This window comes from Eschrichtius robustus, chromosome X, assembly GCF_028021215.1.
Source record: "Eschrichtius robustus isolate mEscRob2 chromosome X, mEscRob2.pri, whole genome shotgun sequence".
Classification (NCBI taxonomy): Eukaryota; Metazoa; Chordata; class Mammalia; order Artiodactyla; family Eschrichtiidae; genus Eschrichtius; species Eschrichtius robustus.
Genome location: NC_090845.1, coordinates 114,161,831 through 114,184,522, shown reverse-complemented (window position 1 = coordinate 114,184,522; position 22,692 = coordinate 114,161,831). Strand labels below are relative to the sequence as shown.

General features: G+C 36.8%; 1 protein-coding gene across 2 annotated transcripts in view; it reads left to right on the top strand.

Annotated features, from left to right (window-relative positions):
• ZNF280C (zinc finger protein 280C) overlaps positions 1-20,212 on the top strand; it is a 55,126-nt gene extending 34,914 nt beyond the window's left edge. For both annotated transcript variants that reach the window (XM_068532975.1, XM_068532976.1), the window contains 7 exons: positions 5,280-5,411; positions 9,263-9,558; positions 10,029-10,169; positions 14,506-14,568; positions 17,982-18,100; positions 18,515-18,551; positions 18,677-20,212. In XM_068532975.1, the coding sequence (XP_068389076.1) occupies positions 5,280-5,411; positions 9,263-9,558; positions 10,029-10,169; positions 14,506-14,568; positions 17,982-18,100; positions 18,515-18,551; positions 18,677-18,692 (804 nt within the window). In that variant the 3' untranslated portion in view covers positions 18,693-20,212. The remainder of the gene's footprint in view (positions 1-5,279; positions 5,412-9,262; positions 9,559-10,028; positions 10,170-14,505; positions 14,569-17,981; positions 18,101-18,514; positions 18,552-18,676) is intronic.
• The last annotated feature ends 2,480 nt before the right edge of the window (positions 20,213-22,692 follow it).

The following is a 22,692-nucleotide window of genomic DNA, read 5'->3' as shown; positions in this document are numbered from 1 at the left end:
TATCAGTACTAGTGCTTGCACCTTTCCCTTGAATTTTCATTTTATGCTTGCTGGTTCTTAGGAATTCCTGACACAATTAGACCATCCTTTATTTGGGCTGAAAACTTGATAGAACAGTGAGCCTATTCTTGAGTGCTTGAAAGAGCAGTCATACATTTGCCAAAATCAGAAGTCAGTGAATTTACTGAATCTGATTATGTAATCAAGTTTTGCCTCCTCACTGATCAGCTCATTACATTTCCTTATTATTGAATGCGTTATCATGGCCATTTTATTCAGCACTTGTGCTAACATTGCTTTCAGTTCCAGTCATTATATAATCATGAAATCAACTTATAGTTGTTAATTGGAAAAAATCATAAATATAGAATATCCAAATACATTCAGGATCACCTGTGTTATGGCAACATGCTTATTTTTTTATCCTGGTATGTCACCTCACTGTTAAACTCTGGCAAAATCTTTCTATTCTAGAGTTTCCCCCATGTTCCATCAGATGTCAAATAGATGTTCTACTCTAAAATTGTTCCTGGAAAAAGAAATTCAGTAAATGGCTGCACTTACAAAATGAATAGTTTTTTGTTTATTTTTTAATAGGATTTTTCAGAGCTTTTAACATGCTAAAACATGCTTAAAAGATCATAAATCTCCAAGCAAGTGATATTGTAAATGTTGTTCCCAAAACTTATTTGACCATTGAATCCTTTATTTGCACAGTACATATTAAGATTTCTTGAGGAATAGAGTTTTTGAAACACTGATCTTGGTGCTCTGTATTTCATCTTTTAACCTTTGATTTTGAAAGAAAGAACGAGATATAAAGCAGTAGCTCTATTTTATTATGAAGCTTTTAATGTAATTCTTTCTCTTGTGCTTTACTAAGCTCCAGAGTGAGGTGTAGATGTGGAGGGAGTAATAGATGCTTAGAAAGGTAAGAAGGAGATGGATGGGCTTGCTATGTGGACTGTGTCTCCTAAATGGTTTAACCTGATCTGTAGTCACTCTTGCTGCCGTGAGTTGTATGTCTTAACTTGCCACATATATAGGAAAGCGTTAACCCAGCGGGTCTGAGTTGCTCAAATCATGCACATTTTCAGAAGAGTCTGCTTGCATAACTAGCCCTTGGCTAACTCTGGAAACTGAGCCTTTGTTATTAATTGATGAGTGTTTTGCACGCCTGGAACCTTGAGCCATGTGGTACCAGCTTTTCTAGATCTTGTGCAAAAATATGATTATGGTGAACGCCTGCTTTTCTTCTGGAGTCTGAAGATTTGGTGACTGAACCCCATGAAAAACCTGGGCTCTTAGACTCAAAGAGAGCTTCCCTGGAAAACAAAAGAAAACAACACAAAACAAAACCAAAAAACTTCATACCTGTTGCTGCAGTTAGTTGCTGGGGGATTGATAAGCATATCCTATGCAGCTCCACTGGGAGAGGGCACTTGGAGACTGGCGCCAGTATCCTCCAGACTTCACCCGATGCACTTGTTTCCTTTATTAATCCTGTTCTGTATCCTGTCACTGTAATAAATCATAGCTGTGAGTATAACAGCTTTTAAGCCCTATAAGTCCTTCTATTGAATCATCAAACCGGGGAGTAGTCTTGGGACTACTGACACACCATGGGTGCCCAATTTTTTTGTAAGTTTGGAGTACCTAAGAGGTAGGCAGTCAGCAATCAATAGAGGAAAGACTCTATCAATAAGAAGCGTCGTCAGGCATCCTTCAAAGTATTTCAGTTTGTATATAATTGTTCACAAAAGACTCAAAAGCCATAGCTGAGCAAGATTATAAGCTTGTAATTGAGATGATATTAGGGCAATTTTAGACCATAAGAATTGTTGAGTCTGTGGCTCATTTTATTCTTTTTAAAGACTTTGGTTGTAACCTTTTCCTTAAAAGAATAGATTATTATGTATTGAGTGATTTCAGAGCTAACAATGTAGTTTGTACAACTTTTAAGAAAGGATGAAGGATTTCAGATGTGTTAAATAGCCTCATTAGATCTTTATAGTAATAACAAGCAGTTAACATATACTAATCACTTGCTGTATGACAGCCACTAGTGCTTTTACTTGCATTATCTTGTCTGATCCTTACAACCACTCTACAAAGCAGGTATGCAATCATTTCCATTTCATAGATAAGGAAACAAAGCTTTATAGAAAGTAAGTAAGTTACCTTGCCCAGTGTCACATTCTCTAATAGTTGGCAGAGCCAAAAATTGACCTAGGGCCCAAGCTTTTACCACAGAGTCATTCTTCACTGACATTAGGTCTAAAGGCAGATATTACAGAGAGTCAGAATTAGCCTTGAAAACCCTCAAATCACCCAAAAGATATAGTATCCTTGTCAAAAAGTTCAACACAATTTTTTTCTCTACCCTTGGAATAGGTCACCATTTTTTTGGTTGAACATGTTATTTAAAAAACGTACTGGGGGCTTCCCTGGTGGCACAGTGGTTGAGAATCTGCCTGCCAACGCAGGGGACATGGGTTCGAGCCCTAGTCTGGGAAGATCCCACATGCCGCGGAGCAATTAGGCCCGTGAGCCACAACTACTGAGCCTGCGCGTCTGGAGCCTGTGCTCCGCAAGAAGAGAGGCCGCGATAGTGAGAGGCCCGCGCACCGCAATGAAGAGTGGCCCCCGCTTGCCGCAACTAGAGAAAGCCCTCGCACAGAAACGAAGACCAAACACAGCCAAAAATAAATAAATAAATAAAATTAAAAAATTAAAATAAAAAACGTACTGTATTATTCTCAGCACATCACAGGTATACATGCATAAGAGAGATATGAAAGACTTGAGTCCATCTAAGGGAACAGTAGGTTAATGTCCCCATCTCAGGGCTCTGGGCAAATGCTCATTGAATGGAATGGCAGACATTTTGAACTAGTTTAATTGTGCTTGCTTCTCATGTGCACTCTCTGTCAGTCTCTTGCTGCCTGCCTTACTGGTTATTTAACAAATATTTACTGTTTAATATATGCCAGGGACTGTTTTACAGAAGTGAGCAAAACAAAGTTTGTGCCCTCTGGAATTTGCATTATGGTGGCAGGGGGGAGAGAGAATGAGAATGTGTATTATGTCTGAATATATCTGTATGCCAGCTGATAATAAGTACCATAGGAAGGAAATACATGAGGATAGGGAATGCCAGGGCTTAGGAGGTGAAAGAGTAGCTTCCGTTTTTTTATATGGGGTGGTCAAAGAAGCCTCTCCAGAGGAAATAAGGGATTAAGCCATGTGGCTATCTGGGAGCGAATGTTCCAGGCAGAGGGAACAGTAAGTAGGCAGTGAGGTGAGCATATATCTAGATGTTCAAGAAGCAACAAGGAGGCCAGTGTGGCTGGAGCATGGTAAACAAGTGGGAGGAAGAGTAGTAGGAAATGAGGTTGTAGCAATAGAATGCGGGGAAGATAGTATATGGCCTTGTAAGCCAGAGTCAGGATTTTGGAGTGTTATGGGAAGCCATTGGAGTGTTTAGGCATGTGAGAGATTATTCCGGCTGCTATGGAGAGAATAGACTGTTGGGAGGGAAGAGTGGAAACGAGAAGGTAGGAGGCTATTGTGAGAGTGCGGGTGAGTGGCTTGGACTGATCTGGTGGCAGTGGTTGGAGGTGATGACAAGTGGAAAGATTATGCTTTTGAAGGTAGAGCTAAAAGGTTTTATCAGTGGGGTGTGAGAGAAAGAGTTAAGAGTGACCAAGTTCTTCCGTCCTGAGCAGCTGCAAGAATGACGTTCCCATCTATTGAGATATTGGGAAGATTAGGGAAGGAACAGATATTTTTTCAGGGTGGATGGGGGAAAATCTAGAGTTTAATTTTGTCCATGTTGATTTGAAGTGCATGTTAGATATCAAGTAGTGATGTTGAGTAGGCAGTTGGATGAATACTATTTAAAGTCATGAAACTGGATGAGATATAGGTACAGGTAGAGAAAAGATTTCTGGGAACTATATCTGGGGAACTTTCTGTCATGTTACCTTGCTGTCAGCTTCTTGACTGAGTTTTTTTTTCCCCCTCTTTCCCCTCTCTTGAGTACATATAGGTGAATCTGTTTATGTTGGCTGTACCTATGATATGATCCAATTAACCATACTTCTTAAGATGAAACTAAAATAGTAATACAAGTACATTATATTTACCTATTGCTTTGAACTTTGTAAGGAATTTTTATGTATCAAATGCCTGCTGTGCACCAGTAATGGCTAGGTACTTTAATGTATGTTACCTCATTTGATTTTTCCTAAATGTTTATTTATGTTTTAAATGCAAATAGTGATGAACCTGTGGAGATACAGCTTTAGAGAAAACATTTTTATATTTGTACGTTGTTCCAAATTTACAGATGAATGTACAATACATATTTTAATTGATGACAGCATATACAAAAAAACTGCAGTTGCTAATATGTAGTAGAAAGAACACTAACTAGCTGTGAGCAAGTGCCTTACATCTCTCTTCGGTCCTGTTTCCTATTGGTAAGGTAGTAATATGACCAGGTTTCAGAAGGAACGTAGTCAAGGGGTTCTCAAATAGTAAATTCAGATCAGTTGTTCTGATTTATGCTTCTGTAACCATGCCGTCCAATATCAGTCACTAGCCACGTGCATCTAATTAAATTTAAATTAATTTAAAATTAAAATTAAATAAAATTTAAAAATCGATTTCTCTGTTGCACTTGCCACATTTCAAGAACTCAATAATAACCACATGTGGCAGTGGATACCATATCAGACAGTGCAGTATAGCACATTATCATCACTGTTGAAAGTTCTGTTGGACAAACACTGACATATACAACCATTTCTATAACATAACTTTCTTGGGAGTGTCTGGTTAAATTTGTTTGGTTTTAGAAAGTTCAGTTTACCAACTTGTGAAACAAATGGAAATAACAAAAATTATTTGATCTTTCCAAGAATAAAAATATAATATAGCTCATTTTCACGGTATCATATATTTGAATAGTTTATACTTCAAATTAATAATTAGATAAACTCACACTACAAATAGTATAGGACTTGTCCCATTGTAATCTAATTGATATAATTATCATATTGATTGCCTGTATGATAACAAATACTTTTGAAACTCAAATACTAATGCAAGAAGTACTTGTAAAAAATGAAATATTTTGGAATTATTTATGATAGGATGTGGTAAAATTCTGGTTTTAAAATTCTTTAGCTATTAGAATTAGCAATTTCAGGTCTCGGGATTTGTGGTGGTAGAAATTATTTTCTAATATTATTTCTAATATTTATTGTAAACAGAAGAAAGGAGTTTATCGTTGTACAAAATGCAGACTACAATTTTTGACCTACAAAGAGAAACTGGATCACAAGACCCAGCATCGGACATTTATAAAGCCTAAAGAGCTAGAAGGATTGCCTCCTGGTACAAAAGTGAGTTTTAAATATGTTGTATTTTAACATTGTATGATAATAGAAATAAACCCCTGCCTGTTTTTATCTATTCAATATAACATTAAAAATTGACTTCTGGTTGTCATTAAAATTTTAATTTTAGGTTTTATCATTCTTATGCTTGGAAAGAAAATTTTTTATCCATTGTTTTTTGAGTTGATTCAAATGTGCTATATTGGAGCATATTTCTTTGCAGTGAGTGCAACTATATTAACTGTAGACTGAGTCATTGTGTTGTTTCAATATTCTTTTTTTTTTTAATAAATTTATTTATTTTTGGCTGTGTTGGGTCTTCGTTTCTGCGCGAGGGCTTTCTCCAGTTGCAGCGAGCGGGGGCCACTCTTCATTGCGGTGCGTGGGCCTCTTACCGTCGCGGCCTCTCCAGTTGCAGAGCACAGGCTCCAGACGCGCAGGCTCAATAGTTGTGGCTCACGGGCTTAGTCGCTCCGCGGCATGTGGGATCTTCCCAGACCAGGGCTCGAACTCGTGTCCCCTGCATTGGCAGGCAGATTCTCAACCACTGTGCCACCAGGGAAGCCCTGTTTCAATATTCTATAGTCTGGGGACTTGCCTGGTGGCGCAGTGGTTAAGAATCCGCCTGCCAATGCAGGGGACACGAGTTCGAGCCCTGGTCTGGGAAGATCCCACATGCCGCGGAGCAGCTAAGCCTATGCGCCACAGCTACTGACCCCACGCTCTAGAGCCCGTGAGCCACAATTACTGAAGCCCACACACCTATGAGCCCATGCTCCACAACAAGGGAAGCCACTGCGATGAGAAGCCCACGCACCGCAACGAAGAGTAGCCCCCGCTCGCCGCAACTAGAGAAAGCCCGCACAGCAGCAAAGACCCAACGCAGCAAAAAAAAAAAATTAATTAATTAATTATTTTTTAAAAAACCTTAACTTAAAAAAAAAATATTCTGTAGTCTGTTTTTGAGCTTTTCCAGTTGGCAGCGTACATGTCTGCTTCATCTGGTGAGGAATCATGTTTAATTTATCTTTGTGTCTCCAACATCTGTCATAATGCCTTGAATGCCGTAGTTTGTTGAAGTTGGTATTACTGAATCTACTCTTAGAGAAGCAAATTCTCTTGATTAGCATTGCAGTGTTAAGTGAGCAAACACACATCTGACTACAAATTTCATTTTCCCTCTGCCTTATGTACATCTGTTTTCTTTGACTTCTTTTATGTAAAGTCAGCTTTTGACTATTTGCTCCAGTAGAGGGATGCACAATCCAAAGTGAAATAATTCCCAAGCATTCAGTACTTATATTTGAGTACTAAACTTTGATGTGAGTATGTCTGCTATTTGAGTTCATTAAAATAACGTAAAGCAATGCTCTGAAGCTCTAGAGGGAGAGAAGCTATCCAGTATCCTTCCCTGTAGTCCATTCATTCCATGCTGGAACAAGACACGCAGAATACTAACATAAGCAGTGCAATCCTCTCTCGTATCTTCCCTTATTAATAATAATAGTAATAATTAGTATACTATAATTATGATATTATTAATAAATGATACTAAATGTCTTGTTAGCACTTCAGAATTAAGCTTTCCATGTGCTTTTTCATACATTCTATTATTTAATCCCTGTAGCAAACCAGTGAGGTAGAGAAGGCAGGTATTATTCCCATATTACAGATGAGGCTTAGAGAGGATAAGTTACTTACTCAGGGTCACATGGCTAGGAAGAGGTAGTACTGAAATTTAACCTCAGGTCTTTTGACTCCTAGTTCAGTGCTTTTTGTATGATACCAAATATATAGGTGACTGTTTTTCATTATCAACCAATGGGTATAATCAGACATTTCTTTTTCTGAATATTAAATGAGAAATTTTATATTAGTTCCCTCTAAGAAAATTCTGAATATTATTAAATTCTCCATGCTGTATGATGAATTGATGTAACCTACACAGTAGTAACCTTTGCCCGAAGAACCCCCAGAGAGAGAAGGTCACATTTACTGGAGATCTGGTTTTTTTGAGGGGGTGCATTGTTGTTTTTAATTGAGGTATAGTTGATGTACAATATTATATAAGTTTCAGGTGTTAACAGTGATTCTGGAGATCTGTCTTATAGTTACCAAAGAGTAATGCATGCCTTTCCAGAGTTATTTCAGGATTTGAGATTTAAATTTTGACCTCTATATTTGCCAAAGCTGTTTAGTTATATCAGAGCATAAAATAGCCATGGAATGTGCTCTTTTGACCCATTACTATCTGTGTTAACATATAAATGCTATCAATACAAAACTAGTATTACAACAGTAAATAAATACTGAGGTAAATTTCATTTAATTGGTATGACCATTTAGAGTAAATGCGAGACTTACCTGATTGTAGTTTATACTCTGATGTTTAACTTTTTGTATTGCAGTGATTTTTTTTTTTTTGGTAACAGCTTTATTGACATGTAATTCATATACCATATGATTCACCCATTTAAAGTATACAATTCAGTGGTTTTTAGCATATTCACAGAGTTGTGAAAACATCACTACAATCTATTTTAGAACATTTTATCACCCCCTAAAGAGACTCCATATCCATTAGTAGTCACTCCCAATTTCCCCTCCACCAGCAACAGGCAAACTTTAATCTGTTTTCCATCCCTGTTGGTTTTCCTATTCTGGACATTTCATACAAATGGAATCATACAATATGTGGTCTTTTATGACTGGTTTCTTTCACTTAGCATAATGCTTCTGAGGTTCATCCATATTGTAGCTTGTATCAGTACTTCGTTCCTTTTTAAGGCTGTATTAGTACTTGTGTATCAGTACTTTATTCTTTTTTATGGCTGAATATTATTCCATTGTATGGATATACCATATTTTATTTATTCACTCATAAGTTGATGAGCATTTGGGTTGTTTCCACTTTTTGGCTGTAATGAATAATGCTCTCATGAAAATTCATGTACAAGTTTTTGTGTGTACATTTCTCTCGAGTAGAATTGCTAGGAGTGGAACAACTAGGATTATATAATAATTCTTACATTTAACATTTTGAAGAACTGCCAAACTGTTTTCCAAAGCTACTGCACCACTGTACGTTCCCACCAGCAATATATGAGGGCTGCAATTTCTCCACATCCTGTCAGCACGTGCTGCTACCTGTCTTTTTCATTATAGTCATTTAGTTGGTCTGAGGTGATACATTACTGGAGTTTTGATTTGCATTTCCTTAATGACTAATGATGTTGAGCATCTTTTCATGTGCTTATTTCATGTGTATATCTTCTTTGAAGAAATGTCTATTCAGATCATTTGCCCATTTGTTAATTGGGTTATTTGTCTTTTTATTGGGTTGTAAGAGTTCTTTATATATTCTGTATACAAGTCCCTTATTAGAGATATGATTTGCAAATATTTTCTCTCATTATGTGGTTATCTTTTAACTTTCTTAATAGTGTCCTTCAAAGCACAAAAGTTTTAATTTTTACCAAGTCCATTTATCTATTCTTTCTTTGGTTGCTTGTGCTTTCAGTATCATATTTAAGAAATCATTGCCTAACCCAAGGTCATGAAGATTTACTCCTATGTTTTCTTCTAAGAGTTTTAGAGTTTTAGCTCTTACAGTCTGGTCTTTGATACATTTTGAGTTAATTTTTGTATTTAGTATGAGGTAGGGGTCCAAATTCATTCTTTTGCATGTAGATATCCAGTTGTCCCAGCACCATTTGTTGATAATACTGTTGTTTCCCTCACTGAATTGTTTTGGCATCCTTGTCAAAAACCAGTTATGGCCTGCATAATGTGTGATCTTTTTAATATTAATGTGAAGCTTAATTTTCTAAAAATGTATATTGCCTTCATTTTTATAGGTTACTATTAGAGCTTCATTTGGACCTCCTCATTCAGGGTCATCAACTACATCTTCCAAGGATACTCCAAGCACTTCTTCTCTTCAGGTCTCACCTCCAAGGTCTACAAGTACAACTGCTGAAAATCCTACAAGAGCTAATGAAAGTCAATATAAGACAAGAAAGCCTTGTGCAGCTACGTCCACTGAAAGTAAGCAAGGTAGAGGTGCATTTGAATATAAAGCAACAACCTATTACAAGCAAAAGCAAGAGCGCAACAGGAAGAATAAAGTCAGCATAGCTTTGAAGAACTTAAGGTAATATCTTTTATTCCTGATATACAATCCTAATTTAATATTAAATATTAAAGGTTATTTTAATATAGCTTAGCATATCACTAGATATGCACATTTACATGATAATCACTTATCTGGCATGAAGGCCAAGAAGATAATAAAAAGGTACTTTTTACAACTGCTGAACAGAACTTGAATTACTGAGTTTATTGTATAATTGTCATCTTTTACACTAATCTTATATTTTATGCTTATATCTTGTGATAGTTGAATTGTTCACGTGATCCTTTTTATTCCAAGGAAACATTAACTGGTATTAGACTTTTTTACTTATTCTAGCCTGTTGTTTCCAAGCAGATTTTCAAATTATAAGTCTCTATTTAAAGATTTAATTTAAACACCTTGGCTTCAATTAATAAAACATTAATAAGGCTTTACCTTATTTTTTTGTTTTACAATATATTTTTATCATTTTTTTCTGTCTCCATAAGGTGTCTTCAGGGAGTTCACAAGTGCATTGAGTGTCGTTCCGGAATAAAAGATTTTGCAAGCCACTTTTCAATGTATATGCACTGTAATTTTTGCAGATACAAAACAAACTGTAACAAAGCCTTTGTAAATCATATGGTGAGGTGAGTTAAACATGTACACTGCCAGTCAAAACTGCCATTCAAGATACTTGGTTTTTGAAAACAAAGCCAGTTTGTCACATCAAGGATCTAAAAAGATCTAGCAACAGGGAACTTCTAGGATATTACCCAATACTGTTTTCCAGCATAATAACTCATGAAATTAGTGGAACAAAAATTTCAAGAACAGTTAGACTAATGAAATTAGAATAGGTTTGTTAGGGAAATTATTTTTTGAAGTCTTTCAAAAAGTGGTCCATAAAATTTTAAATGTTTCCAAAATATTTATCAAATAAATACATGTAACCACGTGAGTGTTATGCACTTCAAAGCAGTCAACTTTTAGAGACTTCAGCTTTGTCAGAGACGCCAGGAACGTCATCGGTGCTCACATGCTCGCTCTCTCGCGCTCGCTCTCTCTCTCATCCATCTGTCTGTCCATTTGTCTTTCAAGCCATCTATCTTTGCATTCATTTGATGAATGTGAAATGAGGGAGTACAGGGATATTCCAGTCATGACGCTACTGTTGGAATTTCTTTTCATATATCAATTCTGTTTACATTATTTGAGCACCTACCATGTACTCTATTGCTAGAGAAAGACTTCAGAGCCCACATTACTTTCATTTGAACCTCATTGGTACTTTATGCCTCCGGGATAGATTTTTTTTAATAGACAAAAATTATTCAGATATAAATATACTAAGTTGATTATTCAGATTGAGGTAGTTCCATTTATTTTCAGTCAGAAATAAGGTATAACCAATAAAAGTGGTTTTCTTGCAAATCATAACAAGACCTCTACATTACTTTATGGTCATAGTTAACTACCACTTTCAAGGATTTGCCCACATTTTTTAATGCCTTCAGAACTTAGCTCTCAGTTGTTTTTTTTTTCCCCTTGATGATCAGCCCGTCATCATGTTGCCTTAACTTCTTTAATGCCAGCACTTCACATCCACCTCTGAGGTGTTGTACCCCCTTCTTTACCACCATCCAATTTTACCTCATCATATACAATATTCATTCGTTTTGAAATCTCATTACCCCAGGACTTTCAGTCTTGACCCCTCTTTCCAGTCCAGCATCACCAATCCAATCGTATAGTCAGCTTCACCCTCAAGTTCATCTGTTTTGAATGTTGCTTTGTTTTTTGTTCTAGAATCCTTTACATCTTCAATCATGCTTAACCTTGCTATCCTTGACTCTCTTATCCTTTTTGATATTCCTCTATGCTCAATTCTAGACCACCAAACTGTGCTTGATTCAGTCAGCTCTGAATTCCTGATCTTTAACTTTAATGTGGTCCTGTCTTTTTAAAAATACCTCTTTGTTTTTATCTACCACATGTTTAAATCCTTTTCAGTACTGTCAAGATTTTATTCTAGTCTCTCAGTTGTTAACCTTGCCTACTAGTTACTCAGAGGTCATCCTTTTCATTTTTCCCAAGGTTAACCTCTTTCTACCTCGTTTTTTTTTCCTTCATCCAGACATTAATCTCAGAAAAAGATATGTCCTCTTTTTCAAAGTTAATCCTGCCCCTCATCTCCTCCATTTCCTCCATAATCTTATGCACCTTCATTTTATCTTTTTCTCTCTGCCACATTCCTTCTGCCTGCAAATATTTTCAGGTATTTTTTTTTTTTTTAGGATGAGGGAGATTTGCCTTTACTTTGCATATTTTCTTATCTTCCTTTTACTGTCAACATTTGTAAAGAGTATTCTTTACTATCTTGTTTGTCATTTCTTTACCCTTTGTAATTTGAGTATCACCCCCATCTATCAGTTCAAGCTGCCCCTTTGAAGGTTATCAGTCATGTCCTAATCACTCAGTGTACTCACTGCTTTTCATTCTTACTCCTCCATGACTTCTTTAGAGTATTTGATACTTTCGATCACTCACTTTTGAAACTCTTCTCAACTTCTCTTAAACTATTACCACCATTTTTTTCTTGTTTGCTACTCCTCTGTTTCATTACCTTTTCTTTCTTCAGCTCTTCCTGCCTCTTTACGTTTCTTTTCTTGGTACTTCAACCACTCTCAGAGTTCTATCTTTTACCTTTCAACTGTAAATCCTCCAATTTCAATGCTGAGTTTTCCTGAGATCCAACTCTTCATCTCTAACTATTTGATAGATATTTTCACCTTTAACTCACTGGCATTTATATAGGACACAAATAAGTCAAACATTTTTGTCTGTCTGGGATCCAAACTCTTATCACCCCAATACCCTTTAAGCTCAGTCTGTCTCCATGCATTATTTCCATAAATGTGGAGCATCACCTGGAAATAATACACTTTAAGTTTCTGAAGCCTGTGGAGTTCTCTTGATCTGCCACCATTCATCATGGCTTCCTGAAAGTCCATCTTCTGTAATTTACCACTCTGCCTCACAACTACTGCAGTGGTTCTGCACCCATACCTCAGTTGTTCCAAACCAGACCACAGCCACCCTCTCTCTCAGTATACTGCTGGGGAGAATGCTGGTCTCTTATTCTGTGCCAAACACATGGCTGCCCCAATGGGGCTTTAATTCTGCCCCTAATTTCCAAGAGATTAAATTGGAAATTATCTTTGGTGTTTCTTAAACCCATGGATCATTCTGTCCTCTCCTTTCCCATTTTCCATAGGCTCCTCAACTGCCCTGTAGGACCTCTAACCCCATTCTATCCCAAAATATTCCCAATTGGCTCCAGGCTTCCTTCATAGCCTTTTTCTAATTTCCAGTTAGCCCCAGCCCTGCACTGCATTGTCGTCACGCACACTGATTGCTTACTCATCGTCAGCCTCATGTAGAACTGAAATCTTCCACTTCTGCTCTTCTAAGGGCCTTGAAGCTCTCTCTGTTTCCCCTACTTCATTGGTGCCTTGCTTCCCTGGTTGCCTCAAGTACCTCCCCGTTAATTGGATACCCTCACTCCGACCCATGTGGACTTTTGTTATAGGATTAAGCTCTGTACATACAGAAGCTTCATTTTTCTCAGAGGTTGAGTATCTTTATTCTCAGCCCATACCAACTCTGTAATCATAGAGAAGTCAAGCCTCCCAGATTAATTAATCTTCCCCAATGTATAGTTTGTCCCGTATTCAATATCTAAAGTGACTTTTCCTTATTCTTTGGAATGCCCTTCTCCTTCCCTTTCATTTTACCTTCTGTGAAGTATCTGATCACCACAGCCACTCGTAGGAATCAGTTGTTTCTTTTTGAGTTCTGTACTACTCAGCTGTTCTGCCTCATATTAAATATGTGTCTATGTCTTACCTACTTGAGAGAGCAGTTCTTTGTATTCACCATAGCACCTATTCTGAGGATTTTTTCTTGGGATTATAGGTAGCCATTCTTTGCCGATGTATACATGGTATGCTGATGATAGTTACTGTGTGTCTAAGGGTAACCATTGACTTGATGTGTTGTCTGGTTTGGGTCTGTCAGTGCAAGCTAGGGCTAGTACTTTTCAAACTTTATCTTGCGTAAGAATCGTCTGAAAAACTTGTTGAAACTGATTTCTGGGCTCCACCACCAGAGATTAATTCAGTAGGTCTGGAGTGGGAGCTGAGACTTTGTATTCCTAATAAGCTCCCAGGTGATACGGATGCTGCTGGTCTATGGACCACAGTTTGAGTAATACTGTGCTACACTAATCCCAGCTAATTCTGCCTGACTTTCTAATACAGGAAAGCTTTCCCTATCAGTTTAAAAGGGGATATAAAAGCTATTAGCATTGGCTACAAAATTTGGTTAGTGGTTTTCTGTTCTGTGCGTAGAGAAAGTACTGTTTTAACTCATGAGCTCTGCTTTTAATTCGCGTTCTTTAAAAGCTCTCCTAGTAATTGCAAAAGATTCTTTAAATGTTTCATTTTACTGATGGTAAGTAATGTCATTTAGCCCAAGAAACATTTACTTCCAGGATCATTCAGATTGGTCCCCTGGGCTAAGTATATCAAGATTAGAAAGTAATAATTATTATTCATAACAATTTATATTACAGCAAAATACATTATTAGCCAATACCTTTTAAGTTGTTCTCAACTCTTAACAGTTGAAAAAATTAATTTGATGCTCTTTGCATTTTTAACTCTAAAGGTTTTTTTTTTAATAATGGTGAGGTATGATCATTTAAGAATATCCTCAGGGAAATATGTTGTTCGAAAACACACAGGGAATATGAAACGTAAGATAAAAATCTTGAATTAAACAGAGATGCTAATAGAGCTTTATAATTTAAATCATGGTCTTTTATTCAAAACTAAGAAACTAAGCATAGGCTTGAAAACTGGTCATAAAATTAATTAATGGCTTATTGTATAATAAAATCTCATTTGTCTTTTGTCTCTCCAGCTCTCATAGCGACCAGCCAACTGAACAGTTTTATATTTTTAAGAAGCATTCTGGAACTCTCAGGTAACTACTCGATCTTTTTTCATTCTCTCTATTGAAAAATTATAGTAGCTTTTTAACCTGATGCTGGAGTGCCTAGTTTGGAAAATGAAATGATTGCTACTAGACATAATAGAGTTCTGTACTTTATATCCTTAGCTCAAAGAGGGGATTGCCTATATTCTCTAGCTAAACTTGTTTCAGTGATGTCAGGCATTAAGGTGAAACTTCCATGAATTTGCATTATAAAATTAAAAAAATAAGGCTCTCCAGCAATATTTGAAAATTTAAAAGACTTTTAAGATGCCTAGTAAAGTGACTAACACTACTTTGGTTGTGATCAATATATAGCCTTCATAATCCTTGGGGCTTTTTAATTTTTGAAGTAAAAGTACACAACTTGTTTACTGTTCAGAGGAATTGTTGTGAACATTTCTAAAGGCATTGATAATTCATTTTGGTTATACCACACACACTTAGCTCAGAATCCACTAAGCACCATCTTTTTCACATTCTTCTAATTCATTTTCACTCCATATTCCTTTGTTTAAGTTCTCATTGCTATTTGAAATACCAGTGTCAAGATCTTTGTAGCAGGAGGCTAAGACATAGACTTTAAGTTTAGCCAATACTTGTTTTGATGCTTTGGGTTAGTGGAAAAGTAGAAGAGGGGATGCTGTGTCTCAGGACCTTTGTATTTATTATTCCTTTTGCCTCATTTCCTCTTCCCCAGATATCTGCATGGGTAGCTAGCTCCCATGGTAGCTACCTTTAGGTAGCTCCTTTAGGTCTCTCCTCCAATGAGTGAGCCTTTCCTGGACCGCCCCATTTAAAGTAGCATCCTTTCCCCGGGCCCCACCCCCAGCACTCCCTATCTCCCTTTCTTGTTTTGTTTTTACTTCATGGCAGCTTTTTACTGTTCAATGTATTGTACATTGTATATTTCACCCTCTTGTTTATTGTCTATATCTTCTCACTAGAATGTGTGGAGTTCAGATACTGAGCTATGCCAGACATTTGCTGGGTATTGAATAGTGCCTGGCACATCATAGGCATTCCATAAATATTTGTTGAGTAAATTAATATTGAAAGTGACATATGTGGAGTATGTGGATGATAGACAAATAGCTCATAGGCAGAGGAAAGTTTGATTCCATTTTTAAAATATATTAGTGCTATTTTTAAAATATTACTAAATTCAAGGCATTAGAAGTTTCTGATAAACTATATTTAGGTATTAACCTGTACTAAAAATTTTTATAGTAATGAAAAGGATTTGTAAAGATGAGAATTTAATTTGATTTTTACCTCACTATTGTCAAACACAGTTTTGTGTTTGGTTCTTAAATTAACTGTATGACTTTAAAGATCCGAGGTGCTTTTTTCTTACCTTGGGTGGATCTCAAATTTAAACAGAAAATTGGTTATTTTCTGTATATGGGAGTTTTCATACTTGTAATTTTACAAAGCAATAAATTTCGTGGTTAATATTTTGTTAAAATGCAGTGTTCATTCTTTAACTATTTATTGTACATCTATTATGTATAACACAATGTAGCAAGTCCTATAAAGATGACAGTGATGAAGAAGGCTTGGTACCAACCTTCAAGGAATGTACCATTTACAGTAAGGTGTGAACATAAATAACTACAGAAATTAATGCAAGGAGGTTTGTAATAAGTGCAATGAGAGTTACTGATTTCAAAAGAAAGAAAGGTTTCTACTTATAAGAAGAGGCACGGGGCATTTTAGTTGGAATAAGTAGCATGAATAAAAAGGCAGACAGGAAAAAAGCAGAAGACATACACAATGAATGACAAGTAGTACAGTTTGAATGGAGCATGAAGTTCATGTAACATAGCATTAAGTTCAGAGTCTGGGGAAACAGTTTTGAGCTGAGATCCAGATTGCAGAATCCTTGAAAAAGGCTGGGGAACTTGGACTTAATTTTAATTTGAGGATGTTGGGAAAGCCATTGGGGTTTTGTGTAGAATCAAGGGTACTGAAAGAAGATCAGTTTGGAGGGGTATACAAGGTGAGTTGTAGCTACATGAGGCACATAGACTGGTTAAGACTATTGCAGTAGTTAACACTGATTTAATAAGATAACCTGGGTTAAGGTGGCGAGGTGGTGTAATGTCACATTTAAGAATATGGGCTCTGAAAGGGAACCCTCTTGCACTGTTGGTGGGAATGTAAATTGATACAGCCACTATGGAGAACAGTATGGAGGTTCCTTAAAAAACTAAAAATAGAACTACCATATGACCCAGCAATCCCACTACTGGGCATATACCCTGAGAAAACCATAATTCAAAAAGAGACAGCTCCAGACTTTTTCCCGGACTCCCTCCCGGCTAGCTGTGGCGCACTAGCCCCCTTCAGGCTGTGTTTACGCAGCCAACCCCAGTCCTCTCCCTGGGATCCAACCGAAGCCGGAGCCTCAGCTCCCAGCCCCCGCCCGCCCCGGCGGGTGAGCAGACAAGCCTCTCGGGCTGGTGAGTGCTGCTCGGCACCCATCCTCTGTGCGGGAACCTCTCCGCTTTGCCCTCCGCACCCCTGTGGCTGCGCTCTCCTCCATGGCTCGGAAGCTTTCCCCCTCCGCCACCCGCAGTCTCCGCCCGCGAAGGGGCTTCTAGTGGGTGGAAACCTTTCCTCCTTCACAGCTCCTTCCCACTGGTGCAGGTCCCGTCCCTATTCTTTTGTCTCTGTTTTTTCTTTTTTCTTTTGCCCTACCCAAGTACATGGGGAGTTTCTTGCCTTTTGGCAGATCTGAGGTCTTCTGCCAGCGTTCAGTAGGTGTTCTGTAGGAGTTGTTCCACACGTAGATGTATTTCTGATGTATTTGTGGGGAGAAAGGTGATCTCCACCTCTTACTCTTCCGCCATCTTGAAACTCCCTGCATGATTTATTTTTAAGGCCTCCTTTCTTTTCTGATTTTATCATCAATTAAATAGGACATTAGATTGTAGGCTTCACAGAGTGTATCCTTTTTTGTTCACTCTTGTATCCATAAGACCTAGTAGTACAGAGTATGTAACGAAGGTTCTCAGAAAATGTGTATTGAATGGATGAATATTGTAGCCTTGCTTTGCAGATGGGCAAAGGCATGGAAAGATTGTACCTTGCACAAGTTATATAAGTTAGTGGAGTCATGACTGGGCTTTCGTTCTCTTCACTCATATCTTTTGGAAACCGGCATGAGAGGGAACAGCTTATAGAGCACTAAATGCTAGCATAATTTAGACATGGCTATGCCGTTTTCTAGAGACATGGTTATACCATTTCATATATATCGGGCTTATATAACAAAATTTGCAAATGGTGATCATGACACATAAAAAACAAATCAAGTTATTACATGGAAAACTAATGCTTGAACTTGTATATGGATTTTCATAAAAGATAAAAACCTTTCTGTCTTCTTTTTTTCATAGGGGCATGACTCTGGTGTGCATTAAATGTAATTTCCTAACTGATTCTTCTGGTTTAGATCTTATGGCTAAACACTTAAGTCAATGTAAAACTCATACTTGCCAAGTTATAGTAGAGAATGGTACGTATATAATTGTGTTACTTTGGATTTCTGATACTTATTCCAGTGTTTTTGATCAGCCACAATACGGCTCTTACATATTAAAATGATAGTTTCATTCCTCATATATTCTTTAAAAAAATTTTTTATTGAAGTATAGTTGATTTACAATGTTGTGTTAGTCTCTGGTGTACAGCAAAGTGATTCAGTTACACACATATACATAGATTCTTTTTCGGATTCTTTTCCACTATAGTTTATTATAAGATATTGAATATAGTTCCCTGTGCTATACAGTAGGACCTTGTTGTTTATCTGTTTTATATATAGTAGTTTGTATCTGCTAATCCCAAACTCCTAATTTATCCCTTCCCCCCTTTCCCCTTTTCATTCCTCATATATTCTATTTTAAATGTAAAACTCTTCTAATTTCAGTTCCTGGAAGTATCTCAGCTTCTGGACCCACTTCTGCGTAAGTTTAATATTCATTCAGCGCATTTTTCTTTGATGGATTTTAGCACTGTTGCATTTTTTAAATGTATCATTAATAGAAATGAAAAATATTAAAGTATTTTGTTTTTGTTTTTGTTTTTAAAGCCACTTGTTGAAATAGATTCCTGCTCTATGGAGCTCGTGCAACCTGGTGCAAGACAAGTTGGAATTTCCTAAGTTCAAAGTTCTGAAGTGTTTTCTTACACAAAGGCAGTTTCCTAAGTTCAAAGTTCTGAAGTGTTTTCTCATACGAAGGCGGTTAAACAGCCAAGTTCATGACACTAGTTCTCATTATTCAGCTCTTTTCAGCTTTCAGATGGCACTAGAGTCTTATTCCACCTTATCTTTGTGTCAGGTTAACATATCTTAACATATGCTTTTCTCTCCAGTTGGCTCTCTTCAAAAATAACTTTTGTTGCTATGGTCTTTTCTTGCTTTGCTTAAAATAATTTGTGTTTTTCTCTGCTATACTTGCTTTCAGAATATTGCATTCCAAAAGATGTGACTGTTCATCGTTTTTTGTCTGTTTTGTCTGGTTTCTTCGTTAATTTCTTATAAGTCTTAAAATTTTAGGTCAGATAGCTGTCTTTTTCCTCATTCCTTGGCTGTCATTGTTCTATTTTTCATATTTTTCAGATGCAGAAGCAACACAGAAATTTCAAAAAAAGTCCAGGGTACTCCTGGTCAGTGTCCCCCTTCGATGGACACATCTGATGCCTGTTCTCTCTTTCCAAGGAATGTGAATTGTTTGACTGTGAGACCTCCTCTAGGTTGTGGCCTTAAGAAATCAGATCTTAGGGAGAGTCCGTTCCTTCATGCCTGGCCTCCCATAAGACTGATGCTAATGTGGCCAGAGATGACCTCAAGGCCCACCAAATTGAGCACACCTTCCCACTGGGGGCTTTGGTTCTTGATCTTAAGCTTATGGGTCGATTCTGACCAAGAAAAAAGCCTATCAAATCAATGCTTCAACATCCAAGTTGAAGTTTAATCATTTTGGCTGCTGCCCTTTAATCTTTCTCTAGCATGCATGCAGTCCAAGGAATATAAAAACTGGTTATGTAGGGAACCAAGGTTACTTTCATGTTCTTGGAAAACAAATTTCTAAAGCAGTTCTAAAATTAGTTATTTTTACTGTCATTTAAAGTTTTATCCAGTGTTAAACCCTAGGAGTTTTCAGCAATACTAATATTCAATTTTTTTTTTAAGTCTAATTTAATTTTGTTGTCTTGGTTTTATGTTGTCTTCACCAAATTTATTAACGTCCATTTTGTTATGTCCTCTTTTATTTCTTGTCTTTTAAACTTGTTTTGTGTTTGTTTTGTTTCATTAATAACTCCCCAAAAAGTCCTTACAATTCTCCAAGATTTTATGTAGCTACCTATTGGTAGCTTCTTAATTTGGTAATTGTTCAGACCCTTAGACATTATTATATCCTCTGTCTATCTTGGGACCATCATTAACATTATCTTAGTGATTGTGAGGTCAAAGACATAAAGAATTGGCAAAAAACACTTCCTACAGACCTTAAAACAAATTTTAGAGTTACATTTTCTGTACATCTAACACATAATGTCTTCTTAGCCATTAATGTAATTCCTTTGGATAAAGATAATATATCCAGAAAATATTGGGACCAAAAACTGCACTTGTTTCTTGCCCATATATATATAGATGTATATTTTTTTTTATTTGGTGTTTGTTTATTTTGGTTACATTGAATATAGATTTGCTGAACAGTTTTGATGTTATTACTTATTTTTTTAATAAAAGTTGTATTGTTAAAATGCCTCCGGAATTATTTTCTAATAAATAACTTCAAATAAAAGCTGTAGATTTTGTCATACAACTAGGAGCATTGCTTTGCTTCTTACATGGAAGCCTGATTACTTGGCCTACAGACTGAGAGCTTTTATCTGTTGAATCCATCTTCTGGTTTTTCCTTCAGCACAGTTAAAAGCTCACTATGTATAGTTTACTAATTTTTAGAACTTTAAAGGGTGGCAAGAGTCCCTTTGTAATCCTAATAACCATAAAGGTGGGCAGGCTCAGAAGTTGTTTGGCTCAATCATGAGTGGTTTTTTTCCTCTTAACATTAGAACTTCTTGAATTGTACTTTGAAACTTAGTCCGTTTGGGCTGCTATAACAGAATTGGATGGCTTATAAACAATAGAAATTTATTCCTCATTGTTCTGGAGGCTGGAAGTCCATGACCACGGTGCTGGCAGATTCATTGTCTGTTGAGGACCTGCTTCCTGGTTCTTAGACAGTCGTCTTCTCTCTGTGTCCTCACATGGTGGAAAGGGCAAGAGAGTTCTCTGTGGTCTCTTACAAGGGCATTAATCTCATTCATGAGGGCTCCACCCTCATGACCTAATCACCTAATGATGCCTCACCTCCAAATACCATCACATTGGGGATTAGGTTTCAGCATTTGAATTTGGCTAGGGGGAGGGGGAAACAAATATTCAGCCTATAGCAGAAACATATTGAAAGCCAATTTCAAGGACCACTTGTTATGTAGTCTACTTGTAACTCATAGTCAAAAGAGTTGAATTTAATAGTTTTAATTTTCCAGACTGATTTCTGCTGTAAATGATTTTACAAAATTTCCAAAAGTTGCTTGTTTCTTAGTAGTGGACTCGGCGATATTTCTAGTCTTTATTTCCATATCTGTCTCTAAGATGTTTTTTCATTCACCATCTTTCTATCCATTTTTTTTTACTCTTCAAAAATTGTGGTAAAAATATATAACATAAAATGTACCATTTTAACCATTTTCAGGTGAATAATTCATCAGTATTAATTGCACCAAGCTTTAAACTTTTGCCCAGAAATAACTTCTTTGTGGTTTTAACATAGGTTCTCTTTTTATATACCGATATTTTCTCTGCCTCTGTCATAGTTCACAAATACGATAAACCACATTCTTGCTATAGGAATATTTTAGGCAGGGGTGAACCTTTGTGTTCTTCCATAGGATTCTATTTCTTACAGTATATATTAGGTTCATTTTCTTAAAGTATAATGCTCTTAAAATTCTGTGTCCCGTAGCATCATTTTTTTACTTCATTTAAATAAAACATCTCAGTCAATACTAAGCTTGCTTATTTTATAGGCAGTTAGTTGAGTTTTAATTGGTGCTAATGAGTTTTAGCTTGACAGTCTGATCTCTTTACTTTCAGGCTATTCTAAATAGTCCTTTCACCTGATTTAGAAATAGCCATCTTACGCACGCATGCGTCTTGGTTACAGCTGAATAAAAAGTGTGATTGGCTCAGTTTCAATCCATCACCATTATTAGAAAAATAACCTCTGAACTACAAAGACTGTTTCTTACTCTGTTTTGTCAAACTTTGCCAAAACGCCTCTTTGGACCTCATTTATTTGTTTAGTAAATATTTATCGAGCACTTAACTATGTGCCTGACACTATTCTAGGTGCTGGCAAAACAGACTGAAATCTCTGCCCCTGTGGAGCTTATTTTTCAGTGTCGGAAGATAGACAATAGAAAATAAGAAAAGTGTATAGTATGTTAGATGATGATCAATACTCTTGAGAAAAATTAAGTACGGAAGGAAGATAGTGAGTATGGATTGGTAGTTGGGAGGTTGCAGTTTTAAATTTGGTGATCCGAATAGGCCTCCATGACTGGATGACAACTGAGTTAAAGACCTGGAGATAAGGAAGTGAGCCACTTGGGTATCTATCAGAAGAGCATTCCAAAGAGAGAACAGCAAAGGCAAAAGCCTTGAAGGGGGAGTTGGAATCCTCATTCGTTGCTGATGGTAATGCAAAGTGGTTCAGCCACTGTGAAAAACAGTTTGGTGGTTGCTCAAAAAGTTAAACAGAATTACCACATGACCCAGCAATTCCACTCCAAGGTATGTATCCAAAAGCCTCGAAAGCAGGGACTCAGATACTTGTACATGCATGTTCATAGCACTATTCACAATAGCCAAAAGAGGGAAACAGGCTAAATATCATAAACAGATGAAGGGATAAATAAATTGTAGTATATTCATAAAATGGACTATTATCTAGCCATGAAAAGGAATGAAGTAATGATACATGCTACAATGTGGATGGACCTCAAAAACACGATGCTAAGTGAAAAAAA